Source organism: Chionomys nivalis, chromosome 3 (assembly GCF_950005125.1).
Source record: "Chionomys nivalis chromosome 3, mChiNiv1.1, whole genome shotgun sequence".
Lineage (NCBI taxonomy): Eukaryota > Metazoa > Chordata > Mammalia > Rodentia > Cricetidae > Chionomys > Chionomys nivalis.
In genome coordinates, this window is record NC_080088.1 from 41133508 (window position 1) to 41159792 (window position 26285).

The following is a 26285-nucleotide window of genomic DNA, read 5'->3' on the forward strand; positions in this document are numbered from 1 at the left end:
AGAGACCTGCCTGCTTCAAGTAATTATCTGTTGAATAAAGAATTGAGATCCTAATACCTGGCTCTAGTTTGCACCTGTTTGGTTCCCCCCCCCCTTTTATTTTCAAAGGTGGGCACTGGGGTTAAGGTCATAAGGCTGGTAAGACCAACAAATGGTTGTATTGCCTGTCTGCCTGACCTGAAGGAAAAGCTGAGTGTTCTCATTTATCTGCCATTCCATTCTTGAGGTCTTGGGACTGAAGCTCAGATCTGGAGCTAGGGTCATTCTGGAATCAGGGTAGCCTCCGAATGGGGACAGGGCAAAGGCTGGACAGACATTGACAAAATCATTTACATATAACTCAAATATTCCTCGGATCCTGTGCCCTGTAGACGGACACACATGATAACATACATTTCACTAACCCTACAGACTGATTTTGTTGTATTAGGTGGTACTGGGAACTGAATCTATGCCAGGCGAGTGCTCTGCCACTCAGCTATTTTCCAGCCTCAACGATTCATTTGTAAAGTTGCCTTTGCTACCTCGGGCCTTGGCTTCTGCTCCCCGTTCCTGCTCTTGCTCATCTCTCTCCAACTCTCTTACTCGGTCAGCCTCCCATATTTCCCAGGCCATCAGAGCTTACCTTCTTGTACCACAGGAAAGTACTCTTCCTCTCCTGTACTCTGATCATTCTGAAGGGTCTCAAAGTCACAAGGGTGTCGTGGTGAGTGATCAAAGCACTCTTTATCACAGCGCTCTTTCATCCTCAGGACATGGCTTGCAAACAGGGTAGCCATCAGTGACGGATCTCAATCATCAGTGCTTGGAACCACTCCTTGTTCCCCAGCCCATGGAGCTGAATTCTAAACCCAACAGCTTTTCCTGTTGTCAATTTTCTCTTGGATCAGCAGGTTCCCTTGGGCAGGTTCACCAAGTACAACTCTTAGAAAACACATTATATTTGGTCATACCTTTTCCACAGTAGAGAGGATGAATTTTCTGAGGAGAAAATGGTAAGTTTGGAGCTGAGCTAGCATGAATGGTAACAAAATCTTCCCAAATATGAGCACATGAACTATTTCCAAAAGCATTCACTTTACACAGTGTTACACGTCATTCTTAAGCCATCTGCACTGAGGTAACAGAACAGTATAAAATCTGAGGGACTTTTGTTGTTTTTAAAACAAAGATACCCCTTGCTACTCAACAGGGCAAGAGATGATCTGTATTGATCCATTTCTTACAATGCATCTCATCCACTCCGCAGTCAGTAACCGAGCAATTTAAAAATAGAATTTAGTTAAGTCAGGTGACTGTGTCAGTCCGTCCCCCACTCACCCGTCCCTCCACGGTTCTTCAGTAACTGTTCTGTGCGAGGCACTGTGCTGGATAATGGGGACATCAAGAGCAGCGAAACATCGTTCTCACCATCAATAAGCTTACGGAACAATGGGAGAAACAGCCAAGTAACTGCACCGCAGCGTGACAGCGTATCATACAGGCACGAGCAGACTGTTACAATAGTCCTTAGCAGCCAAGAATGAAGCCCAGAGAGGTGATGTTGGGAGTGTAACTTGAACTAACTGTCCATACACGTGTTTCAGAAGGGAAATAAGGAAGGGAACACTCCAATGATGATTTACACTAAAATACCTCATGTAGGAGTAAAACTGACAGCTAAGTGCTCTATAAATTGACACTTCATGATGTGTTCACATATGAAGATCATGGTCTCTGCAAATTGAGATGGTCCTGCTGCTGCTAACTTAAGAAGGCAAAATCAAAGGTGTGCAAAAGAGTTTATGAGACAGGCCCTTGTGTAGCCAGACTGTCATTGAACCCTTGTGTAGCTGATGGTGGCCATGAACTCATCCTCCGGCCTCTACTTCAGAAGTGTCGGAATAACAGGGACATTGTTTTGTTTTTTAACAAGACTGCTTCCTAAATGTATTAAGAAATCTCTCCTTGTCTCTCTCCTTTAGAGAGAGAATAAAAAGGGCATGAAGGCACAAAATGGGCACTTGAAACCCAACTGCAAAACTTATTCATGCAATTGAAGCATTATAGAAACCTCCTGAGGGCCAAAGAATTTATGTTTCTATAAAAGAGAACGCCAACAGCGCTGCACGGCACAGCCATTGCTTCCTTAGACTCTTCAGGAAATGGTCGCTGTGGTACTTTTCACAAACCCCATAGGATTTCTACATTAAAATAAAGCAACAGACATCAAGCCTAGAATAACTTCAAAGTTGCAAATATGAATGATACCAAACGATGGATGGTCTGCTCCAAATAACAGGACAAAGGGCGTCTTCACACGGAGCCAGTCAGTTTCACAGTGAGGATACACGGAGATGACCTGAGGCACACGCTGTGATTGGTCATGAGAAAAATGAAAGTTGGAATGCAGTTCCAAATCCGTCTTTCATGATTTCGGAGAGCTGTTCACCACGCACATTTTAGATCCTTCTTGTTACTCCCTTCGGATACAACATGATAAGGAAAACTAGAAGTTTGGCTTGGTGTCACGCCCACGGTACACATGCCACCACAGAACGTCACAGATCCACTGTCAGAATTCCAGTCCTCCGACGACAACTACAGTTCAGTTTTCAGAAGTCTGGGAATGATCTGACCATACTCTTTCCTTCGTGTTACATTATAGGACAGGAACTTGGAGTATTCAGTCAAGAGGTTCTCCCAGTAACAGGTGATATCGTCCATCTGCAAATGGTGGATGATAAACCTGCTTCCCCTAGAGATAAGATTAACAAGAACATTTTACAACACAGGCTTTAAAAATAACAAGCCTACAAATGGTTAGGCTGCTTTATCATGAGCCTTGTTCTGAGTATTCTATTTGATTTAACTCACCTGCACCTCACAACCAACCTTGTAACTGTCCCATCCCTATGTATGTATTTAGCAATAGAACTTAATGTTTGTTTCCAAAAACAAGCGTTATTACCAGCCGATATCATTATAAACACTTAAGTTTGTCGTTGTTGTTTTGTCTTGGTGTGATTTGGAGTTTTAAGATGTCTTACTTTTTACTTCAGGATAGCCTAAAATTCACTTCATAGCCCAGGCTGGCCTGGAACTCAAAGCAGTTCTCTTGACTCAGTCTCTCCGTTGCTGAGGTTACAGGTGTGAGTCATCACGCTCAGCTAAAAAACATCTGTCTTAGTTCCTCAAAGACTGAGGTCTGGGGCTTGGAGAGAGGGTGCAGTGGTTAAGAGTGTACTGCTCTGGCAAAGGACCAGCTCATACTGCTTTATCTCCAGTGCCAGGGGGCTGATGCCTCTGACCTCCTGGGCACTAGCCCTGATGTGCACATACCCAGACACAGACACAAACAGACATACAATTTAAAAGTAAAATGAATCGTAAAGGACTGAAATCTATTTGTATAAAACAGGGAGCAATTGTGAAATGTGTATCTGGCTCCAGGACAGCTTTAACTCTGGGTTACCTTTGTAATGAAGCTGAGGTATGGACATTATCATGTAACTCTATTTAGAAAGCTTTAGGACAGATGAGGACAAAAAAGGACAAATGAATAGAGCTTACCTTTTAGCAATTTCCTGAGCAATATCATCATTTGCTTTCACAAATTCCAACAGCTCCCTAAAATGACAAGAACCATGACACTGTAGAGGCTGGGGAGATGGCTCTGCTTGCTAGCAAGCACAGGGACCCGTGTTCAACACCAGTACCCACGGAAGAAGCCTAGAATGCTGGCTTGTGCTTTTAATTCCTGTGCTAGGAAGGTGGAGACCAGTGGATCCTGGAGCTTGCTGGTCAGCCAGTCAATTCTAATAAGCAAGCACAAGGTCCCAGCAAGAGATTCTGTCTCAAAGAGAACAAAAGGTTTGGCCCATGAAGAACAATATCTAAGGTTGACCTCTGGTCTTCATACACACATGAACAAACACACATGTACCACACACACACCTTGAGCTTTTAAAATATAAACCACACTCATAATACCAAGTAAGAAAGACAACAGATAAATCTGTAGATATGTAGGTTGTAGATAATTTCTTTAAAACAAAGCTATCAGGGTGCCTGCCTAAAGAGCTAAAGTAACAGCAAAGATAAAACCTCAATATACAAAACCAGGAATGATGGGGAATGGTGTATGCTGATAATCCCAGCACACGGGAGGCAGAAGCAGGAGGATCAGGAGTTCAAGGCCACCTCAACTATATAGCAAGTTTGAAGACAGCCTGAGTTACATAAAATGGTATCTCAAAAAATACAAAAGACAAAGGGAAAAAAATACAAGTTAAAGATTGTTACAATAATCATAATAAACCAAGTACAATAAATAATTTCTAGCCGGGAGGTGGTGGTGCACACTTTTAATCCCAGCACTCGGAAGGCAGAGGCAGGCGGGTCTCTGTGAGTTCGAGGCCAGCCTGATCTATACGAGCTAATTCCAGGACAGGCTCCAAAGCTACAAAGAAACCCTGTCTCAAAAAAAACAAAAAACAAAACAAAACAAAAAAGAGAACAAAAAACAAAAAAAAACAAACCATTTCTGGGGCCAGAAAAATGGCTCAGCAGGTGGCAGCAGCAGCCTGACAAGACAAGTCTACCCTGGAGCCCATATGAAAACCGGATGTGCTGTCAATCTTGTCATCTCAGCAGGAGGCAGGGACAGGAGAGTCACCAAGAAGCCCGAGAGCCAGTCAGCCTGGAGTGTACATCACAGTTGCCGAGACAAGCAGAAGGCAAGACCAGACTCCTGGAGCTGTTCTCTGACAACTACATATACAATGGCATGTGCATATGCTTGCTGACAAGTGTTTCCCACCACATACATACACATACAAATAAATAAATAAATAAATAAATAAATTTAATTTCCAGCTTGCTCTCCAAATTCTTGTTCTAGCCAGAGGAGGGAACTGGTTCGCATTCCTGGCCCTTCTCCACACCTCTTTCTGTCTCCCATCATGAAAGACTCTGCTAAGGCTTCACTAATTGACAACATAACAAGGCCAAATCTATCTTCAGTTGTTGAAAGAGCAAAGCCTCTGACTTCACGTACACATTACGTTAGAATCAGCACTGTGAATTAAAGCACTTTTCAAGTTCAATCCCATGTATCCCTGCCTGGATAATACACAGCAGTATACAGTGTGTACAGGGGGCGGGGGGAGATTTCATTGAAAGTGAAATCACCCTGACGAAATGCCTTAAGTAGTCACTTAAGAGACTTAGGAGAAAATGGTCATAGGAAACTTTAGTTGGGAGGTGAGTGCTTACTGGACATTGGAGAGGTCTGTTTTGACTGGGATGTAGTGAACCCATGGCTTTAACTGTGGGTAGAAGAATTCAACCCACTCGTCACCAACATGGAAGACCAGCGAACCACACAAGAAGAGATGTTTGAACCGGAAACTCGCAGCTACACCTCGGAAATTAAACAGATACCTGAGAAAGAGAAGACAGCACACTTCACTTTCCGCAGCTGCCGCCACAAAGAATTCCTCCCCCTTCCCCACACCATTCCCTCACCCCTGCTCTGCCTTTAGGATCTCCCTCCTTCCTTCTGTAATTTGTTCCTTTTTTGAGTTAGTTCCTTTTTGGCTAGTTGTCACCCTGACACCAACTAGAAGGACTCTTGGGAAGGCCTCTCAGTTGAGAAGACTCCTCTATCAGTTTACCTATAGGCAAGTCAGCAGGGGCGTTTCCTCGATTAGTGATTGGCATGGGAGAGCCCAGCTCACTGGGGGTGATGCCACCCCTGGGCAGGCTGTTCCAGGTCATATAAGGAAGCAGGCTTAGCAGGCCATAGGGAACAATCCAGTAATCAGTACTCCTCTGTGGCCTCTGCTTCAGTACCTGGCTCCAGGTTCCTACCTTGAGTTCCTGCCCTGAATCCCCTGGATGATGGACTAGAAACTGAAATAAAGCCTTTCCCCGCAAGTGCTTTTTGGTCATGGTATTTTACTACAGTAATAGAAACCCTAACCATAACATAGTCTCGTGCTTCACCTTGGACTAGCCTTAGACTCAGAAATCCTCCTGCCTCATTCCCCCAAGTGCTGAGACTGTAGGAACTGAGCCACCATGCCCTATTCTCAGTCTTCAAAATGACATCAGTATATATCTGTGCAGTTTCCATAAATTCCTTGCTTTTCCTGGGTTGGAGCTGCAGGTTGGTCCAGGAATATCAGATAAACAAAAGAAATAATTTCTCTAGAATGAGTTATGTGGGACCAGTAGCTATGTGCTAGGTAGAAAACAGATAAGATCAGGAAGAATAATAGGTTTGGTTTTGTTTTTATAGATTTTAGACCTATATAAATAATATAGGTATGAAATAATAATGATATACATTAAAACCAAAAGTAATAAAACTGGGCTGTAAAGTGGCTCAGCAGGTGCTCGCCACCAAGCCTGAGGTCCTGCATCACATTTTCAGAGCCTGGAGAGTAAAGGGGAGAGCCGATCCTACTGAGCTGTAGTATGACCTCCACATGTGTGCAATGGCACACATGCACCCACACTAAATAAATGTAAAAAATATGTTTTGAAAAGAGTGAAAAACTCCACGTGTTCCATATGGTGGAACACACCTATGATCCCAGCCTCGGAGAGGTGGAGACGGAAGCAGCAGAGCTCAAGCTCACCCCGACTACATACTGAGTTATACAGTAAGTCAGGCTCCCAAATCTTTGTTTCCCCTCATTAGTCCACCAGGCCAAAGACAGGCCATCTTCTGGATATCATCCTCTTCTTCCAAGGCACAGGGAGACAAGTCTAAGCTAAGCAGTCCTAGAGGAGATGCTCCCCGCAGAGAGCTCTGAGAAGACCGCAGAGAGCTCTGAGAAGACCGCAGAGAGCTTTGAGAAGACTGCAGAGAGCTCTGAGAAGACTGCCCTCATCTCAGCATTGCTCATTCAGTAGCCGTCTCCAACAGAGGAGTACCACCCTGCAAGTTCCACTGGGTATAACCAATGGCCTTACTCCCGAGTCCCAGCTCAATCCTCCTCCCAGTCTCAGTTTGCCTGTTTGTTGCAATGATGGAAATGAACCTAGGGCCTCCATCATGCTGAGCAAGCACATGCTCCAACGCCAAGTTGTACCCGGATCTCCGCATTGTAACATGCGTCACTATGACAAATATGTACTTTAACTGTTGGTAGGAGGGCGGTGGGGAGAGGTGATCCTACCACTTTAATGAACGGTAATTAATTAGGCACCATGTCTCATTCTTCTCCATAGTCCTCACAGGACTCAAGTCGGTGCACTGCAGGCCTCAGAGAAAGCCAACAAAATTAACTAACACTTGAGATGAAAGTCTCCAAAGTGAAGAGTTTAGAAAGCAATAGACACAAGTAACTGGAAGCCTTACTTGTATTTGCAGTGATCCACCAGGTGAACATCCTTAGCAGCTGGCTTTCCCAAGGTATCCTGTAGGTGAAAAGGCAGTTCTCACCATTAGCACTGTTAAAACATTTCACCATCATCACCTCACTGAAGCATCGTGACGAACAAAATACACCCAGGAGGCATTATCATCTTCACCAGATCACTGAAGAGCCCAAGGTTTCCAGTGGGAACTTGCTCGGTGTCATGTTATCTTAATAGCAAATAGTTTGGACTCAGGTCTGTTTGGTTTGAGTCTGAACTCACCTGAAGTCAGGCTACCTTCCTTTGGACTAAGAGGTCATGGTGCATTGCGCACCTCCCTCCGAGGGAACTACACACACACAGTCACCAGCGCTGACTAATGGAGCTCACGGCCGAAACTCCCAGAGACATTCATTGAGCCACTGCTAACATTTCACTAGGTGGCATGAGATTTCTCACAAAAGCCCACACCATGCCTGTAATCCCAATGGGGGATTTTACTGTTGAAGTTCAAGTGAAGGTGGAGGCAGGAGGATCAGTTCAACACCACCCTAAGTTGCATCAAAAGCTTAAGGCCAGCTTAGGCTACTGAAGACCCTATCTCAAATTCAATCAATCAATCAATCATGAAAATCCAGATGTCTAAATTTTCTTGAAGGACAGTAACAATAACAAAGCAAGCTCCCGTCCCTACTTGGCAGCAGTCACTGGGGGCTGTCCACGCGCCTCCGGCTTGTTCTTGCCTGTTTGCTTCACCGTCCCCCCTCAGGAGGATGCTAACAACCTGTGTGCTGAATCAAAGTGTGAAAACAGCTAGAACATGATCTACACCACCACACGGTAGCTTGGATTTGGTCTGTGGGCTATAGTTTAGCAATTCCCGGTTTAAATTCCCGGTTCTTCATCTCTTCGCTGGTGCTGACCTTCTTCTGCTTTGTTTCGGTTTTGAGATAGGGTTTCATAGCCCGGTTAGGCTCAAAGTCACTAACTGTGGATGCTCTTGAATTCCTGTGCATATTTGTGTTAAGGTTTCTTACACTCCTTTGCTCCAGTTTGACTAAAACTGCATAAGACAGGCTAAGGGTGGGGCTGGAGAGGGGCTCGGTAGTTAAGAGTACTTGCTGCTCTTACAGAGGACCTGGGCTCAATTCCAAGCATCCTCATGGCAGCTCCCAACTGTCCATAACTCCAGCACCCTCTTCTGTGGGCACCAGACACACATACCTGTACTCTTACATACATACATGCAGGCAAAACACTCATACATATTATACATTTTGTTTTTCAAGACAGGGTTTCTCTGTAGCTTTGGAGCCTGTCCTGGAACTCGCTCTGTAGACCAGGCTGACCTCAAACTCACAAAGATCTGCCTATCTCTGCCTCCCGAGTGCTGGGATTAAAGACATGTGCCACCACGGCCCGGCTAAAACAAAAAATTTAAATTAAAAACAAAACAGGCTAATGGTGTAGCTCAAGTAGAGTGTCTGTCTAGCGCGCTGAGATTTGATCCCCACTATGGCAACAATGAAAATGTATAAATAATATTTATGCAAATAATTTCGGATATACACTGGGTTTTTCTCCATGAAGCTTAAACCTTTTTTCTCATATGCTGTGTTGAAATTGCAAATGAGAAAATTAGGACTTTAAATTCTTACTTAAGGTAAGAAGTCACAGTCAGGACAGATGGACCTTAAAACTAAAGGTCACATTTTTCATATTTTAAGGAAATGAAGATTACTGGAACTCTGGCCCCAGGCACTTAGTCATTAAACACACTGTTTAAGTTTTCAGGTTATACTCTACAGCCACTGAGAACCATTCATTTCAACCAGGGGTTGCTGAACTACAGCCCACATACCAAATCCAGCCCACCATGTGATGGCATAGAACTCGTGTTCTAGATATTCTCACATTTTCAGGGGACTGGGGGGAAAAAAGAGAAAGAAATATATCTTTGGTGTGTAAAAATAACATGAACTGGGCTGGAGAGATGGCTCAGTGGTTAAGAGCACCAACTGCTCTACCAGAGGTCATGAGTTCAATTCCCAGCAACCACATGGTGGCTCACAACCATCTATAATGAGATCTGGTGCCCTCATCTGGCGTTTGGGCATACATGGAGGCAGAATGTTGTATACACAATAAAAAAAATATTTTAAAAAATAAATAAATAAATAACATGAACTACAGGTATAGTGACACACAACTTCAATCCCAGCACTTGGGAGGCAGAGAGAGGCAAGTTGATCTCTATGAGTTCGAGGCCAGCCTGATCTAGTGAGTTCCAGTATAGCTAGAGCTACGTAGTGACACCCTGCCCCCCCTAAATAAAAGAAAAAAGACATGAAATTCAAATCTCGTATGAATTTCAAATTTTGGTGTCCATAAATAATAACTAGGAAATAGTCATGTTGTGAAGCTGCCTGCTCCTTTCACCATTACTGCAGGCCATGCAGTAATGACCTGGGCAGACCCACATTTCCTGTCTGGCCGAGTGGCTGACACACTCGGCATAGCACTGAGAGTGAAGTCTGAAGACAGAACGTTACAGACGCGCTAATACTGGTGCACGGAACTTGCTCCACGGCCATCTCACCGCTGAGCGGACATCTAATCTGAAATTCTACCCAGCTGGCACTGTTCTCAGAGTCACCACTGCTGTGGTTCTGGTCAGATGGCGGCTGATTACTTTCATAGATTTCCAGGCCTGGTTTTTGGTGTATTCTGCATCAACGAGTTTGGGATTTTTCCGAGACAGAAGAATGAGAGGATCTCTTTCTGGGCTTGTCCTACAGAGAAAATACAGAACATAAATCTATGTGGCCTACACCATAGTGTCCCCAATCCCTAAAAGGTGAGCAGTACTGGCCAGGGAGGTGGCTGCTGGCACTGATGGGGTAATTCTCTGGGTCTGGTACAGTAAAGGGAGGGTGCCGTGGGTAGTGCAGCATTTTGGTGGTTCAGGTTACTCCCAATTTACCCATCAAAGATAGGAAGTATTGAGTCTTTCTTCACTTACATCCAGTTTTACTATTTTGAAACAGGATTGCATGTAGCCCAGGCTACCCTAGAACTCACCATATAGCCAAATGTGGCCTTCAATTCCTGATCCTGATTGGTATCTCCCAGGCACTGGGATGATAAGTGTGCGCCACCACATATGGCCTGCATCTGGTCAATACGATTGTACTGGCTAGGTTTACGTCAACTTGTAAGCTAGAGTCATCAGAGAGGAGGGAGCCTCAGTTAAGGGCATGGCTTCCTAAGATCTAGCTGTAAGGCATTTTCATAATTAGTGATCAATGGGGGCGGGCCCAGCCCTTTGTGGGTTGTGCCATCCCTGGGCTGCTTTCTGTAAGAAAGCAGGCTGTGCAGGCCAGTAAGTAGCATTCTTCTGCAGCCACTGCATCAGTTCCTGCCTCCAGGTTCCTGCTGTGAGTTCCTGGCTTTTGATGATGAACTGTTCTGTGGAACTGTGAAGGGAATAAACTCTTTCCTCCCCGAGTTGCTTTTGGTCATGGTATTTCATCACAGTAACCCTAAGGCACTGATGTTCTAGTCACCACAGCTCTATTTCAGGGAATGGTTTTCCTTTTTAGAAAGTTCAACCAATACCTATCATCATTGCCTTTTACAGCTGTGTGGCTACATAACCACCACTCACCAAAATAGCTACACAGTCTTTGTCGTGCACTGTGATGGCTATTCTTGTTTGCCAACCATGAATATATAATATTTAAAGTTGAAAATCAATATAGTATTTAAATTTGAAAACAAGCTAGGCATAGAAGCACGTATCTTTAATTCCAGTGTTCATGAGGCGAAGGAGGATCTCTGTGAGTTCAAGGCCAGTCTGAACTATATAGAGAGCTCCAGGCCAGTCAGGGCTACAAACTGAGACCCTATCTCAAAATATACACAAACAAAAAAAAGACAAGACCACAGTGATTACATGCTCATAATCCCAGCTACTTGGAAAGCAAGCATGTCTCAAGTTCAGGCTAGTCTAGGCTATATAGCAGAACCCTGCCAAAAAAAAAGGTGATCTCAGAGAGACAGCACACTACAAAAACTATGAACTCTTCTCTTTAGGTCTATTACCCATTCCACAGACACTGACTGTGTCCACTACCTGTCAGCACTGTCCTCAACAGAACACAGCCAGGGCTTTTAATCTCCCTACCACCTCTTCCTTCCTCTCCATTCCCCAGCTTCAGCCTGTGCCACTAAACACTATTTAGCAGCCACATGATCTGAGTACAAGGCAGTCAGGAGACCTGGTGACGATCCCTGCCAAGGTAGTCCTGAGATACTGAGGCACAGTGACGTGACAAGCTATGTCTAAGGAACTGTACATAGGAAGAGGATCATCCACTCTGCCCCACAGGCACTCTACAAATACTGAGTAACTGTTGGAGACTTGACTTCTTTGAATTCCAGTTTAATTGTGAGTGATTAAGTAAATAGTTGATGCCCTATTTTGTTTTATTTATTTATTTATTTATTTATTTATTTATTTATTTATTTTGTGGTGATAAGACCATGACCAAAAGCAACTTGGGGAAGAAAGGTCTGATTGGCTTACATATCCTGATCACAACTGATCTTTGAGGAAACTGGGGAGCAACTATTGCAAAAGAAGGAACCACAGAGGAAAGTCACTTACTGGCTTGTTTCCAGCCAGGGTCATGTTCAGCTACTTTTCTTATCCTTTCTGGGACCTCATACCCAGGGGAGGCATGGCCCACCAAGGGACAGGCCCTCCCACATCAATCACCAAAGAAACTGCCCCACAGGTATGGCTGTACACTGATCTGAGGGAAGTATTTTCTCAGTTGAAGTTCTCTCCTCCCGGGTGACTCTAGTTTGGGTTAAGTTGACAAAAACTAACCGGCACAACTGGATTCTTCTCAGGTTTAAGATCCTGCCAGTACACATTTTGTTAGTGGTGGTGATGGTGGCTGTTTTGAGACAGGTCTCACCATATAATCCTGGTGGACCTGGAAACCACTATGAGATTCAGGCTGGCCTGAAACTTAACCTATGGACCAGGCTGGTCTGGAACCCAATTCTGAAGAAGAGGAAGGCCTGGGGCTTGTAGTCCTACTTCTGTCTCTTGATCGCAAGATTACAGATGGGTGCCACTACGCTTGGTCATCATTCCACATCCATTTCTGCCCCTGCGTCTTGCGTGCAAGATTACAGATGTGTGCCTAGCTATCATTACAGATGGGTGCCACTACGTTTGGTCATCATTCCACATCCATTTCTGCCCCTGCGTCTTGCGTGCAAGATTACAGATGTGTGCCTAGCTATCATTACAGATGGGTGCCACTACGCTTGGTCATCATTCCACATCCATTTCTGCCCCTGCGTCTTGAGTGCAAGATTACAGATGTGTGCCACTACACCTAGCTATCATTACAGATGTGTGCCACTACACCTAGCTAGCATTCCATGTTCATTTCCTGGTTATTTTAACTTTCCCTTTGAGCAACAGGATACATTAGACCCTCAAGATTGCATAATTTTACCCATTGCTTGGAAGAATATTGTTATTACAGGTCAGAAAACATTACCTTGATCCTCGGAAATATGCTGTAGAATTTTTCTTTTCCCATGGCCACTGTGCTGCTGACCTGAAAATACAATTTTTTTAAATTAGCTTTGGGGCTTTTTCCTAGACTATCTGTTTTAACCATTTCTGAATATTAGTTCAGAATTTTGTACCTTTAAATAAACCTGTCCAAGGCTACTGAAATAAGCCATGAGTAAAACCATAAACCCTTCGATTACTGTTTTGATGTTCTGAAGGGGCTTGCCAGGAATAACTACAAATTCACAAACCCACTAACATTAACTTACTGAAACATGGTCCAGATGGCATGCGTAGGACCATTGAGCTGGCAGTGAGGGTTTCCTCTCTGAGTAGAAGGCTATTAATAAAAATAGCACGTGACAAGAAATGCAAAGGAACTGAGTGAAAGGGAATTCACTTCCTGGCTTCATGCTTTGGGAATAAATCAAAGAGCACCAGCTGTTATGTACTATGCTATCTGAAAGGACCCTGGGACTCTTAAGGCTTCATGATGCTCTAAGAAAATGAAGTCCCTGAAATGCAGGAGTTAGTGGATATTATCATGACCAGCCTTCCTTGCTGAAACTTATGGTTCACATCGCTTTTAACAGCCCTGGCAGGAACACCCCCACCCTGCACAGAAGTCTATGCAGCGTCTTCCTCTATGCAGGGTAAGCCTGGAGTAGATGAGGGACAGTGGGGCTGCAATATAGAAACAGAAAAACACAGGATGAGAACTTTTTGAGGTCTAGGAGGATTTCAGACAGTGGCATCCTTCTTGTTTCCACTCACCTGAGAGCGATGCTTGGTCCTTCCAAGGCTCTCAGACCTCTGCCCTCAGCTATCCTGGTCCATCCTTTAACCCTTTATTTTCCTTTCTTTTTACAGAAGGGCCACATGTAGTCCAGGCTGGCCTCACACTCTTGAGCCTCCCTGCTCTGCCTCCCAAGTACTAGGACACAGGTGAGTGGCCTGGTTTCCGGCGGTGCTGAGAAAGACACCTAGGTCTCTGGGCATGCCGGAAAAGCAGTCTACCAACGAAAGACATCTCTAGTCCTACCTTTTCCTTTTATTTGGAGACAGGATCATACTGTGTATCCAAGGCTGGGACTTGCTATGTAGCCTAGTAGCTCAGGCTGGTCTTAAACTTGCCATCTTCCTGTTTCAGCCTTGCAAGCGCTGGGATTGCACCAGGTATATGCCACCAGGCCCAGCTAGCACTTTCTTTTTGTCTTGAGCCAGGCTCTCACTGTGCAGCCCTTACTGGTCTAGAGCTCGCTGTTTTGCTGAAGCTAACCATTTTTCTTTTCTTTTCTTTTTTTTTTTTTAAATTTATTTATTTATTATATATATGGTGTCCTGCCCACATTCATGCCTGCATGCCAGAAGAGGGCACCCACCAGATCTCATTACAGATGGTTGTGAGCCACCATGTGGTTGCTGGGAATTGAACTCAGGACCTCTGGAAGAACAGCCAGTGCTCTTAACCTCTGAGCCATCTCTCCAGCCCCACTTTTCTTTAATGTGCATTGGTGTTTTTCCTGCATGTATGTCTGTGTGGAGTTACAGACAGTTGTTAGTTGCTATGAAGGTGCCGGGAGTTGAGCCCTGGTCCTCTGAAAGAGCAGTCAGTGCCCTTAAACGCTAAGCTATTTATCGAGCCCCCACCTTAGCCCTGCTATCTTAAAGCTTGCGTGAGGCCCCAGCCACTGCTTCCTGGGTGCTAGAACTGTAGGCATTGTTTGTGACAACTTTATCTGACTCTCCAGCCCAAGGCCAGAACTATTTCTTATTCCTCCAAAGTATAAACTGTCCACTGATTGGAGGGTTCTGTCGTTTAGTAGTTAGTGGGAATAACACAGACATTGTTTCAGAGTCTGTGGTAAAGCACAAAGCATTGCAAAAGCACCTGGAATCCCCCTGCCCACAACAGCTGGGGAAGACTCCAGTGAAGACATTCTCAGGGCTGGAGAGAAGGCTCAACAGATAAAGGTATGTACTTCTCTGGCAGGGTACTGAGTTCAGTTCCCAGTACCCATGTTCCATAGCTAACAACTGTCTGAACTCCCGCTCCAGAGATCCAACACCCTCTTCTGGCCTCTGAGGGCACTGCGTTTGGTGCATGACCCCACATACAGAAACACACATACATCATTTAAACGTTAAGAAAGAATTTGTCAAAGGATTTCCTTCCAACAGTGCTGGCACGCATCTGCAAGCTCAGCACTTGGGAAATAAAAGCAGAAAGATGAGTAGGTCAGGGTCATCATTAACCGCAAGGGGAATTTGAGGTCAACCTAGGCTGTATGTCTCAAAAATAAATAAAATGAAACTGCTTTCCATTCATTTCTCCACGTAGCTGGGTCTTCCTCCCTTTTTCATAGCACTAGAAGCTCCGGCCAGTACCTTGCACATGCTAGGGAAGTGTTCTATCGCTGAGCCGCATCTGTAGCCCTTACTGGCACTGGCTCTGTTCGCTTACCTACCCACGCGACATGTGGCTACGTCTGTAAACATTTCTGAGGAACTGCTACTGGCATTTAGTGGGCAGAGGCAAGAGATGTTAAATATCCTAGAAGGAACAAGACAGCTCCTTACCACAACGAACTACCCAGTCCAAGTATCAGTATTACCAAGCCTGAGCAGGCTTGCTTGATGGAACAGAAGGCATGCCACATCTTCATAGCACTTCTGAGTTTTAATCAGCCCCCTCTGATCTCCAACCACACTTGTAAAGGTAACAGACTCTGGGAACAAGATGAATTAGATGATTGCTCTCCTTGCATCCTAGAGACGACCTATAATGACTGTGTTCCCAGAAAATCCTTACGTATGCACCAATAAGCCAGGTACAGTGAGTGGTACATGCCTGTAATCCCAGCTCTCAGTAGACTGAAGCTGGCCAACGGCAAATTCAAGATGAGCTTGTTTTACATGGCAAGACTCCATGGGCAGGGCACCATCAGCGTAACCCCGATACTGTGAAAATCATGAATGTAAGATATAGGAAGTGGTTTAGGAAGTGTAGACAGCCAGACCCTGAGAAGTCTGGTAGGATGGAGTCAGTAGGCCAAGGCATGTCTCGGTCACGAACAGGAGGATCTCGAATATACTTGTCCTAGACATACCTAAGGGTCCACTACAACCCAGCATTAGCACCAATTATCAAGCACATTCCAAGTAATTTCTAAAAGCCAAGCAGAGCAGTAACTACCTATAAGGCTGGTATTTGGGAAGGCAAACCCCAATATCCAGGAAGATCAGGGGTTTGAGCCCAGTCTGAGCCGCACATTCAAGGACAGCCTGGTTTACAAAGTGAGACTGTTTCAACAGATTATCTCCCCTTCCTCACAGCAAGGTCACGTAATTTACTCTCTCTTATCAAGATGCACAGCTGAGTGTGGCGGCTCAGGCCTGTAAACCCAGCACTTGGCAGAGTGAAACAGGAGGGCTGCTCGAGTCTGAGCTGGCCTGGGAACTACATAACAACTTCCGGGTCAGGTTGGGGCACTGAGTGAGACCCTGTGTTTAAGAATATTTAAAATAAAAAATAAAATTAAAGAAAATGGTGCTAGAGAGATGGTTCAGTGGTCAAGAGTACTTGGTGCCCTTGCAGAGGATCTGGGTTCAGTTCTCCGTGTTCACATGACAGCTCACAACCACCTGTAACTGTTAGTTCTAGAGGATCTGATGCCCTCTTCTACCTAGGGGACCCTAGGCGTGCATGTGGTACACATATAGACATGTAGGGAAACATGCAAATAAAATAAAAAATCATCTTAAAAAAGCTTAAAGACTCTTGTAACCCTTCCCTGAGAGGCACTGCTGACAATTTAGGATAGTGTCTTCTGCCCTTTTGATAGGGATCTCTAAAATTTGAGTAGGGTCTTCTTATTTCCAGGCTACCCTCAAACTCACTACATAGTTGAGGTTGGTCTTGAACTTGGGATCCCCCTACCTCCACCTCTCCAGTGCTGGGATTACAGGCATGAACCACCATGACCAGTCTGTGCAGTGCTGGGCATCGAATCCTGGGCTTTATGCCTGCTAGGTAAGTGTGCTCTACCAGCTAAGCTCTATCCTCGGGCCCGACAGGAATACTTATATACACACAAAACTGCTCATGCTACGTGACAGTCTCCTGACTTTTATATTGTGTGTGTGTGTACACCTTTCTGTGTAGTCACGTGCATGAGCATATAACGGGGCTAGAAGAAGACACAGCTGTCAGACTTTATTCCCTCGATACAGGTGCTTCACTGACAGAGCTCTGGCCATTTTTGCTAGGCAAGCTGGCCAGGGAGCTCCCAGGATCCACCTATCTCTGGCCCCAGGAACTCTGGGGGTTACAGGCACACACAACCGTGCCGAGTTTTACGTGGATGCTCCATAGCCAAGCTCATATCCTCAGGCTGCACAGCTAGCACCCTACCTACTAAGCCATCGCCCCAGCCCAGGCAGGAATCTTAAATTATTGACTGTACTCTGCTGCTTTACCCCAAGAAAACTCACAGAGAGGGAGAAACAAAACCTTTCCAAAGGACCTACCTTAGCAGATCTTCTCTGAAGAGGTCCCATCGTCCAAGACCAGTAGGATAAAGTGGCCACACAGCAGGGCCCCCTTCCCAAAATGTCCATGCAGGATACATGATATCATGGTACTCCGATGTCTTTGACAGAAACAGAAAGGCATTCCGAGTAAGTTTTAGGAGAGAATGAGAAGCAGCCGGCGCATTCATCATACAGAGTTGGGATAAAGGCCTTCATGGTGCTAGAGAAATACTACATTTGTCTGCGACATTAGCTCTGAGAACACAGCTCCATGACAGAGCACTTTATAGAGCACTTCCCGACCACAAGCGAGGCCCTAAGCGCAATACCCAACACCACAAGGCATCACCTCTTTCTTTTTTCTTTTTCGAGACAGGGTTTCTCTGTGTAACAGCCCTGGCTGTCCTGGAACCAGCTCTTGTAGACCAGGCTGGCCTCGAACTCACAGAGATCCGCCTGCCTATGCCTCCCGAGTGCTGGGATTAAGGGCGTGCGCCACCACTGCCTAGCTAAGCCATCACCTCTTATGCCTAGACTGTAGACATTAAAAGGCAAGAATTACCAGGGGTAAAAATAGCAGATCTGCCGGATTAGGGTGGTGCACACCTTTAAGTCCATCACTATGGAGGCAGTGGCAGGTGGATTTCTGTGGGTTCGAGGCCAGCCACATCTATACAGTGAGTTCTAAGACAGCCAGGGCTACACAGTGAAACCCTGTCTTGAGGGGGGAAAAAAAGTAACAGACTCTCTGAATCCCAGAATTTTTAAGCATATTAAAGGTCAAGTTTTTCAGTTCCTCAAAATTCTGGAGGTTTTTTTCTTTTTTTGAGGAAGGAAGGATAATATTCCCAATTATGAATAATCAGTTCTGTCAAAACATAACTGCTGTTCCATCCCCGTGTTTCCCCCTGCTTTTCCAGTTCTGAGTTATTTCCCAGGGGGTATTTTGAGAGTAAGAATCAGGAAATAACACTGATCATGGTGGTCTGAAGGCTGACTCTTCCTCTTTGCCAGAAGTGAGTACTCCACCGTATGCCTCCATGTCCAGGGAATGGGGGAATAAAATCCCTAATTCTACCTACGGGTTTATTTTCCAAACCCAAAATGACTTACAACAGTTTGATAAGAGAGTGTCTGATGACTAGTAAGTCATGATCTAGTGTCACTTAACACTGAGGGTGTCCCTGTTGAGCTCACACTGGCTATTTGTAGATCAGAAGGACCAAGGGAAGAACGGAAGAAAGCAGGGAGTCTAATCACATACATGGGGGGGGGGGGGGTTGTTTTTGTTTGAGATAGGATCTTACTGTATAACTCTGACTGGCCTGGAACTTATCATAGACCAGGCTGGCCTCTAATATAGTGGTCCTTCCGTTTCTGCCTTCTCAGTGCTGGGACAAGCCAGGGATCTTACAGGCCGAAGCCATCAAATCCAACATACATATTTTTGGGTAAAAGTTTAAAATCCTCTGTTCTACCTATGGCTGCCTCTATTATGTGGCTACTTACAAAGTCTTTAACCCACTGTTTCTCCACTCCAGGTGTAAGGTCTGACTCCTCTCAAGCACTTAGAAAGTCCCAGGTGACCCATCAAGCATCTCCAACAAAGCAGTTGTTCAGTAGGAAATTCGCAGTTAACCAAAGCCAACAGACTGCAATTCCCCCTCTGGACGTTGCTGTCAGAGACTGTGAGAGCCAAGAGGGAAGTAACAGGAAAACAAAGGCAATAACAGTGACGTCACACTGGAACCAGCTTTTGAGAAACCAGCATAAACCACTTACAACACAGGAAGTAAGTCTCTCGAGAACACTGTGATAAAGAGAGAGGGGTGGCTGGGAGATGGCTCGAAAGGTGAAGTGTCTGTCTTGCAAGCATGAAGACCTGAGTTCCAGTCCCTGAAGTCACAAAAAACTGGGCACAGTAGCACACAGTAGACCCCTGGGGCTTGCTGCCCTGCCAGGCAGCCTAATCAGTAAGCTCCAGGCCAATGAGAGATCTTGACTCAAACACAAGGCAGAGAAACATGGCTCTGAGAAACAACACCCACGGTTGAGCTCTGGCCTCAGAGCCCACACACATACATTCATGTATTGACCTCTGTCCTCAGAATACACACACGCACACACATCTATGTATTGACCTCTGTCCTCAGAGTCCACACATATACATCCATGTATTGACCTCTGTCCTCAGAGCCCACACATATACATCCATGTATTGACCTCTGTCCTGAGAGCCCACACATATACATCCATGTATTGACCTCTGGCCTCAGAATCCACACACATACATCCATGTATTGACCTCTGGCCTCAGAGTCCACACATATACATCCATGTATTGACCTCCGGCCTCAGAGTCCACACACACACACACACATCCATGTATTGACCTCGGTCCTCAGAGCCCACACACGCATCCATGTATTGACCTCTGTCCTCAGAGTTCACACACACACATCCATGTATTGACCTCTGGCCTCAGAGTTCACACACACACATCCATGTATTGACCCCTGTCCTCAGAGCCCACACACACATCCATGTATTGACCTCTGGCCTCAGAATCCACACACATACATCCATGTATTGACCTCTGGCCTCAGAGTCCACACATATACATCCATGTGCAACTGTCCCCACACTAAAACAAAAAGGAAAAGGAAGAAGAGAAAAGAAAGAAAAAACTAAGAATACTGCTTTGGCTGGGCAGTGGTGGCACACACCTTTAATCCCAGCACCTGGGAGGCAGAGGCAGATGGATCTCTGTAATTCAAGGCCAGCCTGATCTACAAAGCAAGTTCTAGGATAGCCAGGGCAGTTACACAAGGAAACCCCATCTCGGAAAGAAGAATACTGCTTTGAAGAAAACAAACCAGAGCACCTGTTCCTTCACTCAAAGTACAAGGTCGTCTTAAACCCACTGTCGTTCGGCCATCCCACCCGGTTCAGGATGCTTCATACCTGGTTTCTACAGAAGGCACTCCTTGCCAATACAGCATCTGCATGAGCCTCAGTACAGACAGGCTGCTTTCCTGCCCCAAATTCTCCAAGTCCATAGGTGTCACCCCAATTCTATCCTCCCTAATAGGATCCTAACTCCCTCTCACTCACCTTCTTGGTCACCGTAGGCCCATCTGTACAATATACTGTTTAGACACAAACCATGTATTACCCAGCACCTTCAATGCTAGATTTCAGCTACGCTGAGTGCCTGGGACACAGACAAAAACAGGACCGAGGATACTCAGCACTGTGGCCACTGGATACACTATAGGAATGTGAGAAACATTTCTCAAATGACAGCACTCCCTAACTAAGCCTGTGAGCTTTCCTGGATTCCCGTGAGAGGTGTAGACTCCTAAGGCACCCTTCTCCCTAGCCATAGATATTAGGCTAAGACACTCTTCTTATATTACATATGGGTCTTCAACTCTATTTCACCAGTCTTATAGCTCCGTGATTGTGAATTAACACAGAACAAGTTCATTCCTGGATCTTTAGCCTCATCCTCACCAATACCCATCAGACTGCCGATGAAGATCTCTTGCTCCTATCAGAGGATCTCACCCTCTGTTCCCACGTGGCCCTTCCTGTGCTCACCTTACTGAAGGAGAAGACAGGGATGGTAGGCTCCATCCACTTAGGAACCTGAGGATAATCTCGTACATTGATGACCATTTCCATGTCTGGGAGACGCTGAATCACTGCCAAAAGAAAGTGTTCGACACCACTACACCTGTCAATCAGACAAAAACACAAATTGTCAGAGTTGTGTCTGAAAGCTGTAGGGCGAGGGAGGATGCTAACATTACGGTGAAACAAGCCAGTGCCCAGACCGTCAGCCCACTGCACAGTCCCCTGAATGCAATGCTTCTACAAGGACTACGCCCCTTTTCACAAGGCACAGCTTACTGTTCTTAGCTAAATTGCTTCCATAGTCCTAACTTTGAAGAGAATACCATGTCTACACACACCACTTCTCTGACCGTTACCCGGCCTTTCTTCCCACGACACAGAATAGAGGTGCAATCAGTAGAAGAGACGCAAATTTTAATAGAGAATGTGAAGACCTTATTTCCTAATTCTGTTCCTTCCCACACGAAGACACTGCTATAGCTTGGATCTGGAATGTCTGGTCCTCAGCTGGGAGGTGACGGTAAACAGTTAAGATAGGGTGGTTCTGGATCACAGAAGGCATGCTTCCAAGGAGGGCGTGAGCTGTTGCGTTCTCTTCCTCCCTCCCGGGATCCTCACCTTCCCAAGTGACACAGTGTAAGCAGGTTTCTCTACCCAGTACTGCCCTCCATGCTGCCTTGAATAACCACAGACCCCAAAGCAAGAAAGCCAACTGACCAGACTGAAACCCTGAGCCAAAATAAAGAGGTCCTCTATGCTTACTTGTCTCATATGTTTTGTTACAGCAGCGGAAAGCTGACTAACATACTGAGTTAGGGTTTTCACTGCTGTGGAGAGACACCATGACAGCAGCAACTTTTATAAAGAAAGCATTTAGTTGGGGTGGCATATAGTTCAGAGGTGCAATCCTTTATCATCAGGACAGGGAGTATGGTGGCATGCAGGTAGACATAGTGAGTGTCATGACAGGTGGCACGCAGTCAGATGTGGTGCAGGCTACGGCTTGCTTGACCAGAAGGGAGCAGGAAGTCGACTGACTCACTGGGGAGAATTCTAAGCATAGGAAACCTGAAAGCCCACCCCCACAGTGACACACTTCCTCCAACAAGGCCACACCCACTCCAATGAAGCCACACCTCCAAAGAGTGCTATTCTCCATAAGATTATGGGGGCAAATTACATTCAAACTACCAATGGTACCATTTTTCTTTCTTCCATGGTTAGCTCTTGATGGAGAACCTTTCATACCTTCAACCTAAATACAGATCATTACCAAAACTTGCTCTGCAAGACAGACACGGACCAATACAATCATGAAGACCAAAACACCACTTTCTCACTACACTCCCTGAGAAGCCTCAGAGAACTTATTTTTCTGAAAGGAAAAGAAAATGTTTGGCTTGTTTCTGCCCTACCCTTTGAGGTCCTACCGCCACCACTTTAGGAGCTGACAGATCTAACAGCTCACAGACTGATCAGAATTTTCTGGCAACATGGCTGGTCTGGAACTTACTACATAGACCATCTGGCCTCAAACTTTTGGTCATCTTCCTTCCTCTGCCTCCCAAGACCCAGGATTTAGGCCACCATGCCAGGCTAAAACAGTTTAACACACAAGGAGATAACTACCAAATAAATATTATTTCTTATATTTTATAGTCTATTATTACAATTATAATTATTAAATATTATTTATAAATATTACATACATATTTTACATGTAAGAAGATAACTATCAAATAAAATCAATGGTTCATGAACATAAAATACTTGTGTATATAATGTATTAATAATAAGGAAGTGTCAATGAGACCAGATAACTTTTTACAATCTGATTGACAAAGATTCTAAAAGTCTAATACACTGCATTGTAGTAGAGGGTATGAGGTTTACTTAAGAGCATGAGAGCCAGACATGGTGGCATACATCTTTAATCCTAGCGCTCTGGAGGAAGAAAAAGGTGGAACTCTGAGTCAAGGCCAGCCTGGTCTATATAGCAAGTTCCAGGCCAACCAGAGCTACATAATGAAACACTGTCTCAAATAAATTAGTAAATGAATTAATTAAAATCTTTAGAAAGCATGGGAAACAAAAATAAAATACAGTACTTAGCCTTGCTATTCTGGGAATTCAGCCTACACGTGTACATGTCCATGACCAGTGTGCGCAGAGGTATATGCACATGTAAGCATAGTAAAGCTTGTATTGGTCCGATTTTGTAGAGGTTTTGTAAGGAGTAATTTAAATATTCACTGATAGAGGACTAAATGAAGAAATCCATACAGTGAGTTATTACTATGCAGTCATGAAATACCTGGCTCACAACACACATTTATAAATCCCTCTGCTTCACTTCCTCCTGTAGCCCACATTACCCTACCAGGTTTAATTAGTCTATTCTTCATAGCCTGGGGACCAGGCCAATAAATAAATTAATTAATTAAACAGAAGGCAGAGTCAAAGCCATCATAATTAATAATGTACAACAGATTACATAAAATAGCTGGTAATAAAAAATAAATAAAATCCCAGGCAAAGTGAGTTATCCACACTTCCTGAAATAGGAGGAAAGATTCACTCATTAATCTTCTAAGTTGAGCCGGGCGATGGTGGCGCACGCCTTTAATCCCAGCACTTGGGAGGCAGAGGCAGGCGGATCTCTGTGAGTTCGAGACCAGCCTGGTCTACAGAGCTAGTTCCAGGACAGGCTCCAAAGCCACAGAGAAACCCTGTCTCGAAAAAACCAAAAAAAAAAAAAAAAAAAAAAAACTTCTAAGTTGGCATCTAGGAGGACTTAACAGTATCGTTAGCCTACATGTAGCATCCTTAGAAGATACCAGAAGATACGTCTTCGTCTTACCTGGAGGGGAACATGCAGTCATCTTCTCGAAATAATCTGTGCTTAATGATCTGGTAGTGGGTCCCTAGCTTCCGCCTGACCACCTCAGCCATCATCTTCCTGGAGATGCCACCTCGGAAAGGAGTGAGGTCCTCTTGGATGACGCTGTGAAAGAATGGAAACCATCAAGGAAAGCAGGCCAAGAAATCCCGATAAATTCTGTCTATTCCCAATTGCATCTTGTTCAAAGAATATACTAAACAGGGGAAAGTAATGGACAGGAATGAGCAACTCTTCTAAAAGCACTATGGGTAACTAAAGGAAAAAAAAAAGAACCTAAAGCTCAGAACCTGGGGAAGATGGGCTTGCACAAGGTCCTGAGTTCACAACCCCAGCACTAGTGACCATAGCAATAACCCCAGCCCTGAGGAGGGTACAGAGGCAGATCACCGTAGGCTCACTGGCCCCAGTCTAGCTCCAGGTTCAGTGATAGACCCAGTCTTTACAGAATAAGGCACAGTGACACCTGAAAGAAACATACCCAAACACACACAACACACACAATCCAACATGCTGAGGCGTAGTTCAGTTAAGAGTGCTTGCTTGGCATGGGCGAGGTCCTAGGTCTGGTCTCCAGCATCACAAAAGCAAAGTGTCAGACATAGCACAGCTAAGTCCACGTTTCTTCTTCCTCCTTCCATCAGGCTTGCCACCCCTGCCCTCTCACCCCCCCACATCTTAGATGGCCTATTCATGCCACAACCACGACCACAGCCCCTGCCATCTCACAGATGTCCTATTTCCCTTTATTTTAAAGGCAAGGCTCGTGCTCCCCAGCATAGGCTGCAGTCACCAGGAAATCAGTTACTTTACATCTCTTTTCAAGTTCAGCACCACGGAAGTTTCAAGAAGATTGTTAGCATCAGGAGAATTTTTGAAGAATCTTATAAAAGATGAAGGGTAAGGACTGCTGTTTATCTGAGCTTTCGGAGGAATGACATGGCTTGCCATAAGGTGTAGTCAGTGGGAAACGTGGGTTAGAACCCCTGAGGCTTGCTGTCCACGGATTTATCTTTCTACTATACTAAACCCAGGCCAAACTTGCATACCCTAAAGATAAAAACCAAGAGGAAATACTGATTATATTATATAGATGATATATACGCTCATTCCTTCAACAAGCAATTGCAGAGGGTCAGCACCAGAGAGAAGAAGACATAGACTCGGGTCCTAAGATGCTTTCAGTCCGTGGGTGAAACAGAAAAGCTCATTTGCTAAATCCCACAGGGAGTAGAGGCCATTTGGAGAATACCGAGCCTCCCAGGGCATTTTCTTATGGTGGAAGAGCCACCTAAGGTACCCCTTCGGCTCTTAAGACATCCTCAGCTCACTGATAACTGCCATCAAGATCTCTCGAAGGACTTCGGAAAGTTTCCCTAGGTCAAGAATCCAGCTCTCGGGGCCACATTAAAGAACTCACCCGTGATAGCAGCTGCAGTTTTGACTTGTACATGGTTCATAATTCTCCAAAGCCCTGTTAATTTGGTCAATAAATACTTTCCATTTTGAGCCTTCAAAAAGTGAAGGAAATGAGAGTTAACAAAATACCCTTGGCATTCGCATGTGCAAGCAGCAGGCAGAAGCAACAGAAGACCAACACTTGCAGAAATCCCCTTCCTTTCCCAGTAGTGGAAACGAAATGCCAAGAAGGATTCTTTGTGTAACTTGTCGGGGCTTGAGTCAAGTCTGCTCCTCTACCTGGGCCATCAGGTATCTAAGAAATTGGAAAAGTCACAAGCTTAATCTTCGGCCTTAAACGGCTATGGATACAGTGGACTTCGACACGGATTCTCACCTAATCAAACTGAGCCCCTTCGAGAGAGAACCAATGCAAAGTCTTAGACATAACCCTCCCTCATCTGTTGTTCTGTCTTAACAGGTAGGAGTCTCCCTCCCATATAGGTGCAAAACACAGGGGACGTCCCTCTCTCTCCCTACCACCCCCAGTTCTGGAAGATGGGTTCAGGGATAGAAGCAGAGGCCCAGAAACCTCTGCTCGCCCCCGCCCACGCCGGCCGCCCAGCTCGCGCTGCAGACACACAGCATTCTCCGCGCGCCGGGGGCTGGAGCGAGCGCCTTGGGAACCAAGCGCACCCCAAGTCGCAGCGGCAGGCTTGGTCCTGCCCGGAGCCCACCTGACTCCTTCTGGAGGGCCTGCACCGGGAGCAGGAGCAATAGCAGCATCCATGGCCCAAGCCGACAACCCGCCAGCCGCTCCATCGCCCGCAGACCACTGCGGATCCCGGCCCGCACGCCGGCGGAAGC

At 45.4% G+C, this 26285-nt stretch overlaps 1 protein-coding gene across 3 annotated transcripts; it reads right to left on the reverse strand.

Moving 5' to 3' along the window:
- Positions 1–923: 923 nt before the first annotated feature.
- Positions 924–26285, reverse strand: Poglut1 (protein O-glucosyltransferase 1). 3 transcript variants are annotated; one of them, XM_057765446.1, is made up of 11 exons: positions 26156–26280; positions 25441–25531; positions 23982–24125; positions 21086–21221; positions 17480–17601; positions 12933–12992; positions 10043–10142; positions 7352–7410; positions 5257–5424; positions 3553–3609; positions 924–2737 (listed from the first exon to the last, which is right to left on the reverse strand). In XM_057765446.1, exons 1-11 carry the CDS (start codon positions 26238–26240, stop codon positions 2581–2583), a joined length of 1179 nt encoding a protein of 392 aa, XP_057621429.1. In that variant the 5' UTR covers positions 26241–26280; the 3' UTR covers positions 924–2580. The 3 variants fall into 3 exon arrangements, with proteins under 3 accessions (XP_057621429.1, XP_057621431.1, XP_057621430.1); XM_057765448.1 differs by having other exon boundaries at positions 25441–25734; positions 26156–26268; XM_057765447.1 differs by lacking the exon at positions 25441–25531 and having other exon boundaries at positions 26156–26285.

Bases quoted from the DNA above. Each gene is read 5' to 3' on its own strand.
- Poglut1 (XM_057765446.1), bottom strand. From the start codon at position 26,240: ATGGAGCGGCTGGCGGGTTGTCGGCTTGGGCCATGGATGCTGCTATTG. The intron at 17,602-21,085 runs GTGAGCACAGGA...TTTCTGTCAAAG, and splicing joins CTGTCTTCTCCTTCAGTAAG to ACATCGGAGTACCATGATAT. The intron at 2,738-3,552 runs GTAAGCTCTATT...TCTTATCTCTAG, and splicing joins GCTCAGGAAATTGCTAAAAG to GGGAAGCAGGTTTATCATCC.